This window comes from Syngnathus scovelli, chromosome 11, assembly GCF_024217435.2.
Source record: "Syngnathus scovelli strain Florida chromosome 11, RoL_Ssco_1.2, whole genome shotgun sequence".
NCBI classification, from domain to species: Eukaryota; Metazoa; Chordata; class Actinopteri; order Syngnathiformes; family Syngnathidae; genus Syngnathus; species Syngnathus scovelli.
The window spans coordinates 3,710,891-3,729,668 of record NC_090857.1 but is presented as its reverse complement, the minus strand read 5'-3'; the positions used below and the strand labels follow the sequence as shown (position 1 = coordinate 3,729,668).

At 42.5% G+C, this 18,778-nt stretch overlaps 4 protein-coding genes across 6 annotated transcripts in view; all 4 read right to left on the bottom strand.

Moving 5' to 3' along the window:
- Positions 1-4,779: 4,779 nt before the first annotated feature.
- arl8bb (ADP-ribosylation factor-like 8Bb) lies at positions 4,780-7,150 on the bottom strand. Its single transcript, XM_049732709.2, has 7 exons — positions 6,932-7,150; positions 6,257-6,337; positions 5,747-5,820; positions 5,482-5,575; positions 5,283-5,350; positions 5,055-5,125; positions 4,780-4,980 (listed from the first exon to the last, which is right to left on the bottom strand). Exons 1-7 carry the CDS (start codon positions 7,052-7,054, stop codon positions 4,931-4,933), a joined length of 561 nt encoding a protein of 186 aa, XP_049588666.1. The 5' UTR covers positions 7,055-7,150; the 3' UTR covers positions 4,780-4,930.
- Positions 7,151-7,541: 391 nt separating this feature from the next.
- Positions 7,542-10,702, bottom strand: LOC125976808 (N-acylethanolamine-hydrolyzing acid amidase). The gene is made up of 11 exons (XM_049732708.2): positions 10,456-10,702; positions 9,952-10,119; positions 9,748-9,871; positions 9,356-9,446; positions 9,193-9,278; positions 8,912-9,084; positions 8,763-8,825; positions 8,292-8,358; positions 8,189-8,217; positions 7,968-8,037; positions 7,542-7,884 (listed from the first exon to the last, which is right to left on the bottom strand). The coding sequence occupies exons 1-11, from the start codon at positions 10,635-10,637 to the stop codon at positions 7,864-7,866; spliced, it is 1,074 nt and encodes a 357-aa protein (XP_049588665.1). The 5' UTR covers positions 10,638-10,702; the 3' UTR covers positions 7,542-7,863.
- Positions 10,703-11,534: 832 nt separating this feature from the next.
- bhlhe40 (basic helix-loop-helix family, member e40) lies at positions 11,535-14,816 on the bottom strand. The gene is made up of 5 exons (XM_049732863.2): positions 14,388-14,816; positions 14,244-14,307; positions 14,059-14,166; positions 13,603-13,726; positions 11,535-13,376 (listed from the first exon to the last, which is right to left on the bottom strand). The coding sequence occupies exons 1-5, from the start codon at positions 14,462-14,464 to the stop codon at positions 12,541-12,543; spliced, it is 1,209 nt and encodes a 402-aa protein (XP_049588820.1). The 5' UTR covers positions 14,465-14,816; the 3' UTR covers positions 11,535-12,540.
- A 1,099-nt stretch (positions 14,817-15,915) lies between these two features.
- itpr1b (inositol 1,4,5-trisphosphate receptor, type 1b) overlaps positions 15,916-18,778 on the bottom strand; it is a 31,475-nt gene continuing 28,612 nt past the window's right edge. For all 3 annotated transcript variants that reach the window (XM_049732852.2, XM_049732858.2, XM_049732862.2), the window contains 2 exons: positions 17,778-17,939; positions 15,916-17,041 (listed from right to left, as the gene is read on the bottom strand). In XM_049732852.2, the coding sequence (XP_049588809.1) occupies positions 16,955-17,041; positions 17,778-17,939 (249 nt within the window). In that variant the 3' untranslated portion in view covers positions 15,916-16,954. The remainder of the gene's footprint in view (positions 17,042-17,777; positions 17,940-18,778) is intronic.

Sequence of the window (18,778 nt, the reverse complement as noted above, 5' to 3'; positions counted from 1 at the left end):
TGGAAGATGGTCCGGAGCATCTCAGAAGAATTCATAGAGACATAACGAGGGGATGGGTTGTCACGTAGGACAACTGTAGAAAAAGAGAAGAGTCTCAAAATGACTTTTTTTGTGCTTGTCTTGATGCATTCCAGTGCAACAATAGCATTCTTGTCATGCTTCGTGGTGCTTCTACACAAAGGCTGCTTCGAGACATACACGCGCTGAGCTGAAGAGTTACACAAGCAACATTTGAATCGCGCTGCTAGCAAAGCTGGCAGCGGAGGGAGTGCGAAGGACACACCGTCAAAGAATGCTATTCTTTCTCCAGCTGCCATTGCCGGGCCCTTCGTCTGCATCCAAACACTTCACAGCTCTCACTTTTTCAAATTGTACAAGAACACATAAGGGGAGGATTGGATGGGCAAGGCTTCAGACAAAAGGAGGCAACAGAATTGTGGACTGCAAAGTTTCTTTTGGAAGTGTCTCAACAGCAACACGCGAAAGCAAAACAAACTGCTGGCAAGTGTGGAATTAAAATGGACACTTAATTAATCTTCCGCACTGAGAATGCACAGTGGAAAACATGAAGGGAGGAAAAGAATACATCATGGAGACACGTTATTCTAATACAACTAATACAAGTTTCCCTCTTCAGGCTACGAGTAGATGAAAAGGGTTTTAAAAAAAAAAAAATTGTCAAACTTGTATGTTTCATGCGTGTGACTGAGGTAGCTGCGGCCGCAGCTGTTTCTCATCAGCAGGACTTCGGGTTTTGAATGAGACCCTCGAGGGGAACCTGCGCTTGTGCTGTATGCGCAAAAGTAAGCCATGCAGTTATTTCCCCTAAGTAATATAAAAGGGAATGAAAAAAAAAAAAAAGTCTCCAACAAACGCACTCAAGACCTGTCTTGACCTGTCTGTGCGCCACCTCATGAATCACTCCGTCATTGCTGCACAGGGAATGCGTTGGGAGATTTTGCAACCTTGTGTCTGCTCGGGAAGTCACAGAAGATGCCCCTGGCAGAGGATCACAGGGAAATTCTTCTTCCATCTAATTGCCCTCATGTTTTGGCCGGAGCTAGCTTTGAGGTCCCAAATATTACATATGCATATGAATGGATAGCCAGCTGTCCAATGTGACAAGTGTGATGTGCAGCTCCGTATGCTAAATTGTAAAGCAGTAACCCACAAGTCACCCTCAACTCCACCTTGGTTGCCTCACTTAATCCTAGACAAGGGCAACAAATAAGTACGGTGGCACTAAATGATCAAAAAGGTGGCAATTGGATAAAGACGTCCATTATAAAAGTTTAGCATCAAAGTTGCTTAGCAAGAGGACGGATGCCCATTTTATTGATAATAGACATGGAGACGATAGCGTCAATACTGCCTAATGTCAAATTAATTTTAAGTCAGCAGAGATGGGCTCAGTTCCTTATGATGCCGACGAGAAAAAGTGGTATAGCAGATGGATGGAGGTTCAACGTAACTTCAAGGGAATCTTCAAACTATCAACAGAGTGCAATACTCTCGTCGTGTATACAGGAAAGTCTCAAGAGAAAACATTCTCTCTTCTGAAGTTTGTTTAATATGCTGCCAAGTCAGTCTGCGATATCAAAGGTAGGTTCCTCAGTCTGCGTCCAAATGTCAAGGTCCTTGCCGCATCCGGCCTGCTGGCAACATCTGTCCTCCTCACTAAGATGAGTCCAATCTGACCACAGCGTCTGCAACTTGCCATCTAAATTACTTTCTTTGAACACCTAAGACTGTCAAATTGAGGAGAACATTGTCGATGGTCGTGCTGAACTAAGAATTGCATTTTCTAGACAGTTTTACATTCATACTAAAATATTTATATTGACCCGCTGTCAAATAACATGTTTTTGGCAGCTATCTATCCATTCTAAATATAGTGCAACTTGTTTTTATGACAAAAACAATAATTACTGTACAAACTTGTATATACAGAAGGTCTGGTAGATGACTTCACTGGGTGCTAAGTCACATATTGACTCTATACTTCTCATCATGCATACCAAGTATAATACTCAGAAAATCCCTCTACCAACACCAACTTTTCTTTTATAGTAAATGTTCCGTACATAAATCCAACATGGATTAAAAAAAGTGGATTACATTAAATCTATGTTAAAAATGCAGAGTGATAAGTAGTCCATCTATATGTAAATAGGAGGTACATAGGCAAAATGCATTAAGCGCCCCGTTTGATCAGAGCCTCAGGAGCTAAAGTTGTGATTTTTTTTAATGGAATCCGAAGGGAGGAGGGTGCATGCTGTGGCCAAGGCTGCAAGGTGAGACCGTGAAAGCTTCCACAAGGGAGCGGCTAGCTGCGAGGCTGCAGGATAACAGAGTACACGAAAGATTACTCTAACCCAGTGCAAATAAAATTATTGCATATTGGAAGGCTCAGTAGCTTTTCTGCATGACTACATTTGCACTAGAGACAACAAAGTCAAGGTTGCTCTAAAATTAAATTTGATTTGCCACTTTAACTGCCCTCAGGACTTCTTTGGAGGACTTGGTGCTTTGCATTTTTGTTATGGTTCAACGGCGCTAAGCTAATGCTAATAAGTAAACTATAGTTCTGCAAAAATATTTTATTTTATTTTTTATTTTATCCAGTGAACCTTATTAAAACTTAATCATGCATCTGCCATCAAACATCTGTTTTTCACAGAGAGTACAACAGTTAATTAAGGTCGGTGATAGGCCACACAGTTCAATCCTGTAACATTCCACACATGGTGATTAGTGACAAATTCTCACAGCAACTTGTATGAGGTGTTTGTGGAGGCCTGTCAGTGCTGGAGCACTAAATAATGTCTTATCTGCTAATTATTCATTCAACAAGTTAACCGCAAAACATCTACATTGCTTAAAACACTTTTGCATCCCAGGACAAATTGTTTCCCAAATTTGTTGAATTCAATTTGAGTCTTTAGTCGAATCAGAAGCGGGCAGAAGTTAAAAAATGTGAGAAATACGCATTATATAATGAGCACTCTTGTAATGGAGTGTGGCGATATTAACGACATGTCACACGTTCAGGTCACTCAACGACCTGCTTGCCACATAAATCCTCGCAGCATATTTGGAAGCACTTTTTAATCCCGTGTGGTCACCCCGACGGCAAACCACACACGCTCTCAACACGGCCATCCGTCCACAAGTCCAACATTGACGTACAATACTAAATGGCAGCAGCTGTTAAGAAATGACATTCAAATGTGGCCCTGGTAGAACAGTTGGTAAGTGTGAATTATTACTTACCATATTTTGCCGCTGAAGTGATTTACAGCCTGAAGATAATGATCCCAAAGTTTGACTTAAAATCAGATTTTGGCGCAATGCAGTAACAAATGCACTGTAGTAGTAACTTGACCTTCAACACAAACTTGTGGCTACTTAGTTTTCAGCTGAGCAAAAGCTCAAGATACTCTGCTGCCACCTCGTGGCGAATAATTTAACACACCGGAAAAGACGAAATCGTGGAAACCCTATTAAAAAAAAAGAACAAATTTATTAGCAATCACATGGAAAGAAGGCATGACATCTACAGGAGCATTTGTTGGAATAAAAATGCCAACTGCTTATTTACAAAGTCTGCAAATGAATATGAATAATATTAGCACATGCAAATTGTTATAATATTACACAAGCTTTTTATTCTCCCAGGTGACCCGACTTGACGGCCCTTCACTTCTGCTGCAGTCACAACACTTGACAATTAGTATTCTGCTCATCACCAATAAACAGGACGACATGACGACAGGGAGCGTGTGATGACTGAACACACGAGATGGGCCGATGAACAAATGCCATCCAGGCCACCGTTGGAGATAGTAACCGAGCGGCTAACATGGAGCGGGTGATTAGAAATGATTCAAGCGTCACGTGGATAAAAGGGAGAAAACGGTCTTGGAGACGACAATCAATCCGTCTTTTAGCGAGACTCAAAATGATCGTCGAGCGTGTTTGCTCTCTGTGACTCCCCCTGTTGATCTTGACTGACACTTGCTTTGTTATTCAACCTGAACAAAATAAAGATTATAAAACCAGCTACTTAGCCGCACCCATTTTACCTCCGCGATATTTTTTTTTTCTTTTTCAAAATAAAAAGACCTGTTAGTTGTCACTTACATAGAAAGCTAGACAAAAGGTAAGAGGCCTTCAAACGCAACAACTGGCCGAAATGTTCTCAATTTGTTTGCATTTTCCCACAAGACTCCAGACTGAATGGTTGGTGTATAATCAAAGAATTTAAATCTGTCTGCAATGATTTCATAATAGCGCATTAGACATCGCTTTGGGCAATGACTGCTGTCTAATTGGAGCTCTCACTCAGCCAAAAGGCACTTAAAACTCAACAGGCCTAATTCTGCCTGAGACAGCAACAAGCGCTCATTATTTTCACCTTTTACTCATCTTTGTTCCAACTCGAATTCAAGCCTTTCAGCTAATTGGCCACCTTCCGCAAATTACGGCTATGTTGCGACCGGTGGTTGAAGGCATGAACTTCATTTGGCAAAACCACAACCGCATTGTAAACGCCAAGCAGATTGGAGTCATTTGTCATGTGACGAGGGAGAATTACAGGAACAAAAACACGGCAATGAGATTCGACTCCTGGTCCGAGGAAAACGTTCACGAGGACGGGCGCTAAGGCATGACGGGCATGAGCAATGCACCTTCTCGCGCTGAGAACATTTCAGGCCTCCGAAGAAGAGTTGGTCTACTGGTGCTGTACAAGGACGACACAGCTACGAGAGTCGTGAGCAGCGGCGCGGGCGTGTTGCGGCGGCAGCGGGCGGGTGGGCGGACGGACGGAACTGAAGTACTTCACAGAGGCAGTTGAAGGGATGACCGTGGACGATTCGCAAGTGTTGGGGGGGTGGGGGCGCTCGGGCCGCAGCTGCGGTTCTCACCTTCAGCTTCTCCGCGACTTTGAGTGCTGGATGAGCCACTGCAACGTGATATCTGCCGTGGGGATATTTGTGATTGCCACAATCCAAAAGGAAAGGCTCCGGGAAGGTCACAAAGGCATGACGTACCTATGTTGTCTTTCTCTTTGCAGGATACCGAATAGCAGCAGATTTCCCGATCCTGAATGGCTGACAGGTTCCTTTTGAAGGAAAGCAGACAATACTGGATTTTTTTTTTTCTTACGTACAGTGAACTGTCACACATTCCCAGATGTTGGATTGCTTCAAATCGAACAGACAGAACAGTGCAAGCAAGCTGTGATTATAGAGCATGACGTGTGTTGACATGTTCCTCACATCTTTTCAATAAGCTGCTTCTCATCCAGCGCGTCGGCCAGGTCTCGTTTGTTGCCGAGCACGAGAACCTGAAAAACAAGGACGGAAAGGATCGAATATGCTTATTTTTGTGGGTGGAGTGCACAACACGGGTACGCAAACACCTGAGTACCAGCTCATCTTTCAAACATTCCGGAGAGCGACGTATCCGCCAACTTACCGGAATCCCTTGAAGTTGCGGTTTGTCCAACAAGTTGTGGAGTTCATTTCGAGATGCTTCTATTTTGTCTCGATCTGCTGCATCTACCATGTACCTGTACGAATAAATAAAAAAAAATGATGAAATACATTTAGTAGTTACTTGAAATAACAATTTGCCTGAATAAGAACAACGCAATGAGCATGTGGACCAAGAAAAACAACAGCAGAAATATTAAGGCTCTAAAAATGTATTTAAAAAGGAACACAAGTGCCTACACACTTACACAATAGCATTGACTCCTCGACAGTAGCGTTCCCACATGCTTCGGAAGCGGGGCTGTCCACCTATATCCCAAATCTGGAGAGAAAAAATATTTTAAGAACGTAAATGTAAGTATCAATCAGTCGTTATCTTAAAGGGCTCCAAGTATACGAGGGGTTTTTCATGGCTCAAATTAAGGGTCAGAAACTGTGAACTATTTAGTAGCAGTTTATTGTTCATTAACATTTTAATTCCTTACTTCAGATATTATTCTAAAAAACAAAATAAACAGACAAGAAGTCCATTTTTAATAGCAGAAATACAATATGTTGTGGTACAAGCTTAGCCTGCAAGTCAAAGAATTTAGGGTGTTTACTCCTGCAATTGCAGTCGATTATTTATCGTCTGCAAACTTTGTGAAAAAGATTAAATCACAAATACAATCTAGGGGGCATAGTCCGCCCTTTGTCACATGACTTTTAGCACGTGTAGGATGCAAAACATCCTGCTAGCCTAGTTTACACACACTTACCTTTATTGTCACATTGCCTTTTGTGACCTTCCGCATGTTGAATCCAACTGTAGGAATCATGTCTTCACTGAACTGGCCCGACTGTTCAGAACAATCAAAAAGAGGGCTTGTCAGCATCAAAATGATCTTTCAATTTGTCAGCGATTTTTTATATGCTGCTGTTGAGTCACCTTGCACCCAACACGACTTTATGCAAAGGTGGGATGAACCGGCAAGATAGGAATAAATTCATAAATGCTATTATTACTAATCCCACACGATTTAATTCTATGATGATCGATTTCCAGGAAGACTTCCCTGGTGACGAATACAGGCCCGTAGATCCAATCAAGTCTCACTGATTGCAAGACTGGATGGTTTTGCTGCTCTGCTCGTGGATGATGTTGGCATGCGTTGCTTATGCAGTATGACAACATCATCCCAGCAGTAACATCCACGTGACGATTACAAGAAGCGCCCCCGTCTGTCAACTTCGACAAGGAGACAAACACCAGATTTGGGCGTAAGCCAACATTGCGCCCTGTGTTTGCAGTCGACTCATTATTTTAAAGGGCGTTCAAATGTGGACATAACATATCTGATTAATAACCTGTATATTAAACTTAAATCATTTGTCATGCAAGCTTTCCACAGCCTTGGGCCCACACTGACAGAGCATGTTTGTTAGCGACTTACAGCGATCACATTGACGAACGTGGTCTTCCCGGAATACTGAAGTCCAACGAGTGTAAGTTCCATCTCTTCTTTCCAAAACAGGGACCTGAACCAGTCCAGAAGCTTGTTAATGAGAGCCAACATCTTGGATGTCACGCTGGTCACAATCCAGACGACTTTCGATTCTGACGTGAGTTGTAGGTTAGTAGCAAGCCACACCGGAAGTGGGAAGCTGCTCTTGCGGATCATGTGATTTGCAGTTGCGTTCAAGTGATGCTTGGAAATGGGAAATTCTGCCTTCCCATGAATCCGCTCTGATTTAGATTTTATTTTATTTTTTTATTGCAGGCCTGTTACACCCCAAATTTATGTTATCGTGAGGTACTAATAGGACGTATATGTTGTTTTTCATGACCACCAGTTTCCCAAATCTATTTTTATTTGCACGTGCGGAGATTAGCATGCAGTAATCCCTCATTTCTCGCGGATAATTGATTCCAAAAACCACCGCGATAAGTGAAATCCGCGAAGTACGGTCACCAACAAGAAGTACTGGGCAGGCTAACGAGTTAGCGGAAAGATGCTAATTCTTTAGCTAACCCTCAATTTGTAATCCATGAACTGCCCCAAGTCAAATGAAAATATTTATTTATATGTATTTAATAAAAACTGACACACCACAACAAACACAGTCCTTTCATTTGTAATTCCTCAAACAATAAGCACATTGTTTACATCTGTAATTGGTGACAGTTGGTGACTTGTGCCATTTGGAAAAAAAATCTCAGATGACATGACCACATTCATAGCTGTGGTGTGCAGCAGATGATCACAGAATAGACGGGTTCTTTAATTTGCAGCTACATAAGGTGTTTAAAAAAGAGCTCATCTTCTCCAGTAAGACACTGGGAAAATCACAGTTCCACTTCACGAACCACTGGAAGCGCTTGGGGTCAATTAGTCATGCGGCAGTCCTTGTAGGATATTCAAAAAGAAGATATGATTTAGTGCGCGGTGCATTGTCTCTTACAAAAAAACATCCATCTATTGAACATACCGGCGGTCTGACAAGCGTGGTGTACTTCTCAGGGCTTGCTGCACTCATTGTTGTTGTATAAATTGTAATGCTGTGAAATGATTGAAAAAAACAGACAACGAAAGTAAATAAATATTTGCAAAGGGCAAAGTTAGCTGGTGTTCATTCCCGGTTGCCCCGGTGATTAAATGGACTATGTCACAAGAATGAAAACGAGTCTGATGGACACGTGTTGTGCTTACCTATTACACACTGGAGACAGTGACAATACCTGTTGACAGACAGTGGTTCGAGTTTCATTCTTTCTCTTACCATTAATTAGTGAATTAATTTGTTCGGACTTACCTTATAAAGTGAATACATATTGATATGCTCTTGACCAGTTGCATTCATTGCTTTTTCTGCTGCTTCTCTAGGAACGAGATGATAGTGTACCGTATTATTATTATTATTATCATCCATCCATCCGTCCATCCATCCATCATCTATACCGCTTGCCCCCACGGGGGTCTCGGGCAGTAGGCGGGGGACACCCTGAACTGGTTGCCAGCCAATCGCAGGGCACACAGAGACGAACACTCCATCCAGGCACACACTCACATCTTTGGCCTACCATGCATGTCTTTGGGATGTGGGAGGAAATTTGAGGGCTCCGAGAAAACCCACGCAAGCACAGAGAGAACATGCAAACCCCACAAAGGGAGGGCCGGGAGGTGGAATCGAACCCGCATCCTCAGAATTGTGGAACGGACGTGCTAACTAGTGCCCCATTTTTTATAGTTGTTGTATGTTGGCATTTATCTTCCCCTAGCTCACCTTCGATGATCCTTGGCTGGGGCAGGACGCCAATGATCAAAGTTTGTCTCGACTCTGAACCATCTAAACAAACAATAACAAGCAAAAGTTGGCGAACACCAATGAACAAATACAACAAGAAGAGTGTGGAGGGCTCACACAAGACCGACCCTCCTTGCAGTGGATTCAATGGCCAGATGTCCGCAGGGCCCTTTCGGTCTCTTGTGATGACGAGGCCTTCCCCTGCCCGCGCCCCAGCCACGATGTAATAGACTCCTGTGATGATGGGAATTTTGGAAAGGCGCAGGGCAGCATCTTCAAAGTCTTCTGCCTTTTCTAGAGTCTGCACAGAAGACCGAAAAACACCAAATTAGGATTCCGCCATGCATTCGGGTGCGTTCTACATACCAGATCCCACTATAATTGCTTCTCTGCTCTTTCCTCATCTTACCTCTCTCACCAGCCAGCTGACTAGGCTTCTCCTCAACATGAAAGCTGAAAACATATTCTTCCAAAAGTCCCACCGGTGGCCCTTGTCTTGCCATGCACACAAAGCAATATTCTACTGTTAACAATTTGACCTTTTCAGGCCAGTGGAAGAAGTGCGTTCTTACCTCGCTGATCACCGGAGACGGTGAACTTGTATGGACTTTGTCCTGTCCACAGACCCACATAGCCAGCGAATGTGGTTCCAATGTAAGAGATCTGCAACGCATTGCTCAATGTTTTTGACCTGAGGTGCACCGAGGTGACTATAGAATTGATGTGGCTACACGGGATTGATTCCATTGAGCTTTCCTGTGAATACGCAACAGGTCTCAAACTGATATTCAAGGATAAAGTTCAGGATTAAAGCACTGATTTCTGGTGACATTTGACACAGACTTTGTTGGCAGTCACATTTTGTAACTGCGTATTTTGAAATGGTTTGTAAAGGTCAGTTCAAGCACTCCAATTATTTTGAATGACATCCTAAAAAATATGCCTGCGTTATGATCGGATGTACCTTTCCGTTCTTCCGGAAGTTAACATTGACAGTAAGATTCCTCAGAACCGACTGTGGGTAGTCGAGATTCCTGCCGTGGTACAGGTTTCCAGCTTTGTCCTGAGCCACAATGCTTGTGCAGAATCTGCCAGTGCAAAATATTATGTGGATATATGTTATGTTATTAAACATAATATCAACATCTTAATTACATAGAATACATACGCAGTTGCTTCGTAGGCAAAGTTGAGCAAGATGATATCAGAGAGGCTGGCACCAACATGTGACGCCATGCCACGGATCTCCTCGCCGTAAGGTTTAGGAAGGATGAACTTCTCTGAGGCCTTTACCAGAGCTCTAAGAACTTTATGAAGCCATTTTGGAATTGTTGAACTGACAAGAAAATGAAAAAAAAAGGTCAACACAACCATAACAAGAGAAAAATTGTTGAGAGCAATTATTAGTTTGCAACATAGATATATTTTTAAGATCTCAAAGCTGTACATCTTTTTAATCATTAAACCATAACTTTATGAAAAATATAAAACTTCATTTTCGTAGTGTGTGGTCACACCCATAGGCCACGTTACACACAGGTAAATAAATGTCTTAGTGCTGTACACAATTCCGTATTGTTAATAAATAAATGAATAACAAAAATAAAGCTATCATATAATAATTTCCTTGAAAACAATTAAGTGGTGAAATATAACAGTATCCTTCTCTTACTCTATGACCTCTTGAGCAGCTTTTTTGAGGAAGTCGGAGTCAAAAGCTTTGAAAAGCGGCAACCATCTGACTTGTGGATCATCATCCAGGTTAATGTCAATCGTGGGAGGGGCGAAGTCCGAACTGCACGACACCGCCAGTCCGACCAGCAGCACAGCCGTTCTGACCACCAGCAGCTTCATGACTGAAGGCGTACTGGTCCCTGAACGCCGCTTGTGCCTGGACGGAAGCGATTTCAAACAGGGACAGGGAATCGGTACTTCCGTTTAGAGCTTTTCACAATTAAAGTATGGATTAAGAATTGAGCCTGAACGAGAAAGTTGTTCAACCCAACTGCGATTCGATTCGTTGAACGATTCAAGTGTTTCTAAAGATTCAGTTCACTGAAAAAAAACAGGAATGCACATCACTAGCCCGAGTACACTAAATGCCCACTAGAGGGTGCTAAGATCCCAACATTTGTGCTTCGTGGAGACAAACGCTGAATTTAGTTATTGATGTGTCGTCCAATTAACAAAACAGGATAAGTGTTGCAACGGTACACACACACACACACACACACACACACACACACACACACACACACACACACACACACACACACACACACACACGTCTGAAACTTTCAACGTATGCCACACTATTGCTGAAACAACTGCAACAAATAAACTCTACTTGGCCTTCCCATATTTTTTTTAATTCAGCATGTATGTGATATGTAGGTGATATATAAATAAAATATAACAATGCCATAAAACATGAAGTTATTTTGTGTTCTTAACCCATAGTATGGATTGCAGTACCATTTTCTTTCAGTAAATGTTATATAATGTTAACCTTTAGGCTGAAATAAAATATCAGACTGAACCATGAGTGCAAGACCTCTACACATAGCACACTTTGACATGTTTGAGAATTTGATAAGTCTACAGTTTGTAATCTAAGACATGCTACTGATTTACAGCCGCTTGACTACTTTGAGTTATGTAAGTCTTATGTAAGCATGTGTTGTTATGGCGAGCTGTCAGAATGGCTGGCTGCAACATGCATGAAAAAAAAAGGCAGTGGATTCCACAAGGTTGGAAAAAAAAAGCTTTATTATCACTTTAATATATATCAATAATATTTTACAAAAATCTTACCAACAATCCTGTTACATTTCAAAATAAAAATTCCAAGTACGTCTTTCTATAGAAAACTACTTTGTCTCAACTTTACATTCACTCTTTTTTGCCACAGACACGACATTTTAAAGCAAACAAATCAATCAGTGTGTCTGGACAAAATGCGTCAAAGGCAACACCATGAATGGAGATCAGGCTTGGTTTGATCTGGAATTTGACAGATGACACAAGTTGGGTTGAAAACAACAACTACGTATCTACACGCTTGGCATACGGCACATGACTACCAGAATCCCTCCTCGGGTGGCGACGCAAATACACTCATTGGGTCACGTATCAAAAATAAAAATGTAGAGGGTTGCATGAACAAAAAAGGACACGACTTCACAGGAGACCAATTTAGATGCGCGCATAAATCAGAGGTCACAAGGAAATCATAAAAGCAAGTATGCTCACATCAACGCATCATGAGTGACACACCTCAAACAGTGACAACGCCCTGAATTCTTTACAAACACTCATGAGTTTATCTCCCCACACAGCCGGTGGATGAGTGATATATTGTGGTCAACGTGAAAAGGAACTTTGTTTTAAAAAAGTGTAAAGTTGCAAGACAAAGAAAAAATAGTAGGTCTGTTATTCCTGGATCTTCAGCAGATCGAATGAGTCCAAGCAGCATCTACTAAAAGAACAAGGGCCTTTTGTTTAATCTTTACATTCATCGTAGACTGGTGTGTGTGTGTGTGTGTGTGCGTGTGTGTGTGCAAATAGACAGTTCTAAACATATATAGCCTTCTGTATCTAGCTGTTGTGGGGTGGGATCTTCTGTCCCTTACATTCCGGATGAATCTCTGATATTCAGCAGAGTGCAGCAAAGAAGGTCTTTGCTAAACTCGTGCAAAGTCATTCTTGCGGATTCACAGTGTTTCAGAGTCATGCAACAGGTGGGCGTTAAAGTTGCTTACTCTACGGTTTCCAAGTTTAAAGCCGAGACTTGTTTTAAAGCTTTGTGGAGTACAGGGGAATCCGTGGGGCTTTGGCGTGGAACCGGAGACCCCGCCCCTTGGGACATGACTCGAGGTGGGGAGAGCGTCTCTGGGGCTAAGCTGGCAGCAGAGGAGCTCATGCCTGGGTACATGACTGGCATGCCGCCGGGATACCAACACTTCTCCAGCATGGGCAGGTAGGCCGCCGCGGCCGCCGCAGCTGCGGGCGGAATGAAATAGAAAGGGAGGCAGAGCGGGTGCTGGTTGGGCGTGAACGCCATGAGGCCGCTGGCTGGAGGACCAGAAAGGCTTTCGTCCTCAGAAGAGTCAGAACGCAACTTCTTTGCCTGAGGCTCGCCGCCCTCGTGCTCGACGTCTTCAGGCCTCTGCTCAGACGGGCTGCGCTTGAGCTCCCCCTCCTTTCTGTGGCTGTCCGACCACCGGCTTTTCGGGACACGTTTGTCATGCTCGCCCCCGTAGCCGCTGTCAGTGTCTGTGTCGCTGCCGCTCTGCTCGCCCAGGTAAGTCCTTTGAATGACGGGAACGCAGTTCTTGGACGGGCCCTCGGTGGCTCCAGAGGGCTGCTCGGCGGGTTTCTTCAGTTTCTCCGAACTCTGAAAGACGCGCTCGTCGCTCTGATGTTGTAGGACCTCCGAGGCGACTTTGTGGATGTGGCTGATGACATGGGATGGCGTCAGGTCCTGACTGTTGTCTCGGCGAGCCAGATAGTGGAGGACCTCTTTTGCGCATAGGTGGAAACCCGAACGGAACATCTGCTCGCTGACCTCTGGGTCGTCACCGCCATGGTCACCTGGACCAAAGATGGAGGCAACAACGTTACTCTCATGCTTCACACATGATTTAAAATTTCCCATTAACAAAATTTAATTTTCCATGCAAATATTGGATCTGTCATTCTACATCCATTTTTTTTTTTACTTATCGTTTCTCTATATTACATAATTTTACTACTGCGGGTTCTGGAATATATCTACTGCATCAATAGGGGTTCACTTGACTATAATTGTCAAACGTACTTATTCGCAGGTCTTTTTGCAGCTCGATGATCTTCTGTTGCTGTTGCTCCAGCAGGGTGTTCAAGGCGTTCACGTGCTTCAGAGTGAGTTCCAGCACCACCGCTTTCTCCAAATGACCCAGCGTCTAAATACAGGAAGACCTTCGATAAGAATGTTGATCTTTCTTATGTAACACGGTCTGAAGCCAAACTGAAGCTAAGCCGCCAACACCCGCAAATTCATCCAATGCAATTCACTGTACATGACGCCTGACAGAATTCAAGTAACATGATAAGTACAAAATTATATAAAGATAAATCATGTCATTTTAATTTTAAAAAGCTTAGACAAAAATAAATTTAGTTGTACTTAGAAAAAAATGTATTTTAATGTGCTTTTTCCTTAACTCTAACAAACCAGAAGGTGTGTTTTTTTTTCACGGATTCGAGACATGCAACAAAGTAAAATAAAACTCACTGTAAGCTTAAGGTGCTCCGGCAGCAAATCTTTGAGCTGAGCAATGCATTCGTTGATTCGGTCTCGTCTTTTCTTTTCGATTAGTCGATGTGGCAACTTGTAGGTCTCCTGCAGATAGAAGTGACACGTTCATGTTGATTCTTGTGAGTTTTTATTAAAGATATAAAAAAAATAAAGTCTCTTACCCTGCTCTCATCGCCGCGTTTTAGTCCCCTTCTTGACTTGTACACGTACATTGGATAATCCATCCTTTAGGCAGAAAAGTTAATTACATTTATGGGCAAAATTTAAAATGTGGTCAAAATAAACATTTGTTATATAATCCTTACCCCTGCATGTCAGCGATATCCAGGGATGGAGATTTGGGCACAAAGGGTGGCGGTTGCGCCCTCGTAATTCCTTCCATGTCGCTCAAATGCAAAACGTCAAATTACTAAAAGCATACAACAAACAGAAACAATCCGAGGTGGGAAAAAAATATCCCCGAAATTCCGTAATATCTCGTGCGTCTCTTGGGGGGACGCGCGTTCGTCTCCTTCTGGGTGTGCGCACAGGAGCGCCGTTACGACTGACCAAGGTCTGGTTCGCTTGGTTCGACTGAGTGTGCGCGAGGAATGGGCGGGCGTGTGGCTCGTTGCCTACGTGTGGAACAAGTCCTGTGACTCCTGGCACGTCCCTCGTCTCCAAACACACTGTGCAACTGTGAAGTCCATCACATGAGCCTCACGTGTTGGACGGCGCTTTCAAGGGCTCTCCCCCTCATCCACCCCCTTGCTCCCTCCCTGCCTGCGTCGCTGCTTCCTGCCTGTGCACGCATGCACGCACGCGCAGGCTAAGTACAGCCTATTACTGGAGTAGGCCTATCGCGTCCCACGGGAGCCGAGTCCCGTGTACCACCACGCTCCGACTATCTGGACACAGTGTGCAAGCTTTTGTCCTCACCCCCCCCCCCCCCCCCCCTCCCTTTATTATCAAAGACACAAAGTGGAGCAGCAGCCGGAAAACTCACACAGCGCGTAAAATACACACGTTTCATTTGAATAAAAAAAAGAAATAAAATTTATAGTGGGCGTGACAAGTGTATTGACACGACACTGACTCGTGCTGTGTCGCAGAGGTTACATAACGTTGCTATACACCGGATAGTTTTTTTTTAATGATTGATTACAGTAATATAATTACGTGTATTATTAACTATTAATAGCTGCTATTGTACAAAATGTCGCTGAAGCCTATATTAAGATTTTTATTAATTTTGCTCTCTTTATTTGAGGAGGAATGCATAATTTTGTTGGGTTGGGGTATGATGAAACAATTTCAAATGGTATAAAAACTATACTATTTTTATTTTGGAGAGTGGGTGGGGTTGATTTCAAAGTACAGCATGGAACAGCACGTGTTATTTTGTCAATCATGGCGCGCATCCAAGTGGTTGTGTGAGGGTTTGGCAGCGTGCTAGACTTTGCGACGTGGTTGAAACGTGTTGTCATGTATCCAAAACCGGACCTGCTTGTTCCGTGTCACGTTGCATCCAAACTGCAAGCGATTGAAAACATGTTGATACCCCGGGCTCTGACGTTACAAGACAAGCTGCGTTTGACAAAAACGCCGCTATAGTTTTATTCATAAGCAATAGCTAAATTATTTCAATTCTGACCAAGTACCTTTTGCCAAAATAACAAAACTATTTTTTTTCTGATATGGTACATGACACAAAATGAGTCATTGTGGCGAGACTACCGTATGATCGTGTGAGCAGATTTAAATAAATAAAAAAAATAAAATACTAAACAAAAAATCTTGTGTCTTGCCAGATGTTTTATCTCATCTGATATCTCAAACAGCAGAGAGGAAACGTAAAGGATAAATACATCCATTTTAATAGATATTTCTACCTAAATATACAACATGGCATTGCCCTGATCTTTAGTTATTTCTTACAATGCTATAAATTAACAATTAGTATTCTCAATCAATCAGTTTGGCTATACAAAGTCAAAGGCAAGCAATAAACTTAAACTATTCATACATACAGTAAAAAAAAAATCCATCCATCCATCCGCCCACCCATCCTCTGTACTGCTTATTTCTTTATTAAAATTAAAGTGCAAGCAGAAATAATTTGCGAACAAGAACAGTCACAAAGCGAGGACGTTTTCCGCAAATGAGATGTGATTCTGTTCCGTAAACTGAAGCAGGGTCGACAATTAATCGATTACTTGACAAGTAAATCTTTCTAATACCGTAGATCGATATGAATGAGAATGGCGTTTGGATTTAAACCGATGAAGGAAAACACGGCATGGTTTTGCAATACATTCTTATTAAGTGCGGTACACTTAATTTAAATAAATACAGAATTACAAAAAAAAACAGGCAGTTAACTTATTAAATACAGCATAATCGCAACAGTCACGTAAAATCGAAATGAAGTCCCTATTTTATCCAGCGAGACTTAAACACAGAATACAGGTCAACTGTAAAATACAATGTTTTGTGGAACTCACATCCACATGAGGTTCTATATTTAATCTTATATATTGCACAAAATACAAAAAACAAGTAATACTGCTTGTTTGACCTAAAATAGAAACCTGATTTAAAATGGAGGGGAATGAAACTGAACCCTCCCCAATTTGCAAGTGACACGCATGGATAAACCCAGTGTAATATTACATCGAAAAAAATTTGGCACAAACTTTTTGTGAGCTGGGTAGGTGAGTGTCAGTGTTCCCAGTGAGATCTGCACACAGTAGAGAGAGCTCCACTCCACATTAAGACTGCAACTAGATTACCGAATTCCGATGGACTGCACTCACACTGGTCGGTAGAGTAAGGACTTCCGTGTCCGGACATAAGGCTGATGCTGAGGTGCTTCAGGCGCCATCTTTCGGGCCTATGCGGGCTGTTGCGGGTTTACGTTCATGTGCTGCGGGTGGCCCAGCAGGCCAATCCGCTGCTTTTGCTTCCTCTGTTCGGTCATCTAAAAAAAAAGTACGCATAGGAGAAGGGCAGATGGAAGCTGCGTAATATGCAAAACCAATTCTGAAAACGACTCATGTAAATCATCAGCTATTGAGAGTCATAACGCGCACTTTCTGTTCAGAGTCAACTTTGTAGTTGGTGTTTTGCACCTTGACACCAAGGCCCAACATTTTGGCAGTGATTTCCTAACTTTGTTTCTTTGGTGTTTGGGATTCACATTGACCCTGTTTTGTGGTCATGAGCATTTGGAATCATTTGTTCTCGTTTAAAAAAATAAACGAAAATAATAAATAAAAAAATAAATTGAAACCACTGTGATTGTGAGCCAAGGAAGTCTAATATTTTTTTTTAAATTAAAAGCACTCTCTACATGCCACGTGTTCAACAAGCCCATCATTTCCTCCTGTCTGGGTCAAAAAGTCTCGGTGACATTCACTTCCTCACATGCGCTTCTCATTTTAAGGGTAAAGCCGTTGTACAATTCTGTTTACTAGAAAAACAGGATTGCAAAAAATTGTGCAACGCTACAGCAGACATAAATCCATTGAAATGGCTTCAAAAATATATATTAAATAAAAAAAAAATTCTACAAAGCACAAGTAAGCAGTACTGTGTTGTAAAAACAAACACTGTGACTCATGAGTGTTTCTTTTCAATCATCCTTCATTTAAATGGATATTTGCTGTCCAAGCTTGAATATTTAATTGTGTAAACCGTATCTAGATGCAACCAACCTGTTCTTTGAGCTCAGTCAGCTGGCCAGAGAGGTTGGACACCAGTTTCATGGTGGACTCCAGCTTTTCTTGGAGGCTTCGAATTTCATTCTGTTCCCCATCTGCGTCGCTGCTGACCAATGACATGGCCCGCATCCGGGGGAACCAGTCCAGGTTGTGCTCCTAGCATAGAAAAATTGGCCAGGTAAGATCAACCATGCATGCATCTGATTTGCAAATATGATATTTTCGGTTGCCGAGAAGTGGCACAAAGATTGGTGACCCGTTTACTAGACTACTTAAGCCAGCACGGTCAAAAGGGCAGTTTGGGTGAATTCCTTCATGCTTCTTTTCGACCTCTGTGACTGATTTGACCACCACGTGGCGTTCTAAATGCATGCCGTCTGAACCTACCTCCAAATTAGCCACGAGTCATATGAAAGGGTCACTGGGTTTGACCTTTCACCACATTTCTCCCATAAACCCCCCCATCACTGCCACAAGGCCATCGATTACAACTAATGCACAAAAAGGAACCTGCCACTGAGAACGGTTGAGGACCAATTAAACTACAAAACGTTTTATGTAGAAATATAAAATATAGCAAAAACTGTGACTGATCAATTTAGTGACGTTAGACTGCTATTATTATGAGCACAACTGTGTGTGTGTGTGTGTGTGTGTGTGCTCACACCAGAAAGCGGTGGAGAAGGGGAAAAACACAGAACTAAGATAAGGAGTAGCATACACTCATTGTGAAAGGCCGAGCGACATGGCATGCGCAGGCTCCACTTCCAGGACGTAAACGAAGCCTGGGTGGTTGCAAAGGTGTTGACACCCAGAGCAGCTGAGAGCTTCCCTCATTATACAAACGGTGTAAATATTGGTTTTGAATGTTCCGTTTTGGATACAGTATTTTAATTTTTTTTTTTTTTACATTGCAATACGTGTCCCACTTTCAGTTCTGCGCATATTCTTAAAAAAAAGTAAATGAGAAAATTTACTTGACAAATATGTGAGAT

Bases quoted from the DNA above. Each gene is read 5' to 3' on its own strand.
- bhlhe40 (XM_049732863.2), bottom strand. From the start codon at position 14,464: ATGGAAGGAATTACGAGGGCGCAACCGCCACCCTTTGTGCCCAAATCT. The intron at 14,308-14,387 runs GTAAGGATTATA...TTCTGCCTAAAG, and splicing joins GATATCGCTGACATGCAGGG to GATGGATTATCCAATGTACG. The intron at 13,377-13,602 runs GTACGTTTGACA...TCTTTGGTCCAG, and splicing joins GCAAAAAGACCTGCGAATAA to GTGACCATGGCGGTGACGAC.
- LOC125976808 (XM_049732708.2), bottom strand. From the start codon at position 10,637: ATGAAGCTGCTGGTGGTCAGAACGGCTGTGCTGCTGGTCGGACTGGCG. The intron at 9,279-9,355 runs GTAAGAACGCAC...GTGCATGGCAAG, and splicing joins CGTCTCCGGTGATCAGCGAG to ACAAGGGCCACCGGTGGGAC. The intron at 7,885-7,967 runs GTATGTTCAATA...ATATCCTACAAG, and splicing joins CCACGCTTGTCAGACCGCCG to GACTGCCGCATGACTAATTG.
- arl8bb (XM_049732709.2), bottom strand. From the start codon at position 7,054: ATGTTGGCTCTCATTAACAAGCTTCTGGACTGGTTCAGGTCCCTGTTT. The intron at 5,576-5,746 runs GTAAGTGTGTAG...TTATTCGTACAG, and splicing joins CGAGGAGTCAATGCTATTGT to GTACATGGTAGATGCAGCAG. The intron at 4,981-5,054 runs GTACGTCATGCC...TCCCCACGGCAG, and splicing joins CAAAGAGAAAGACAACATAG to ATATCACGTTGCAGTGGCTC.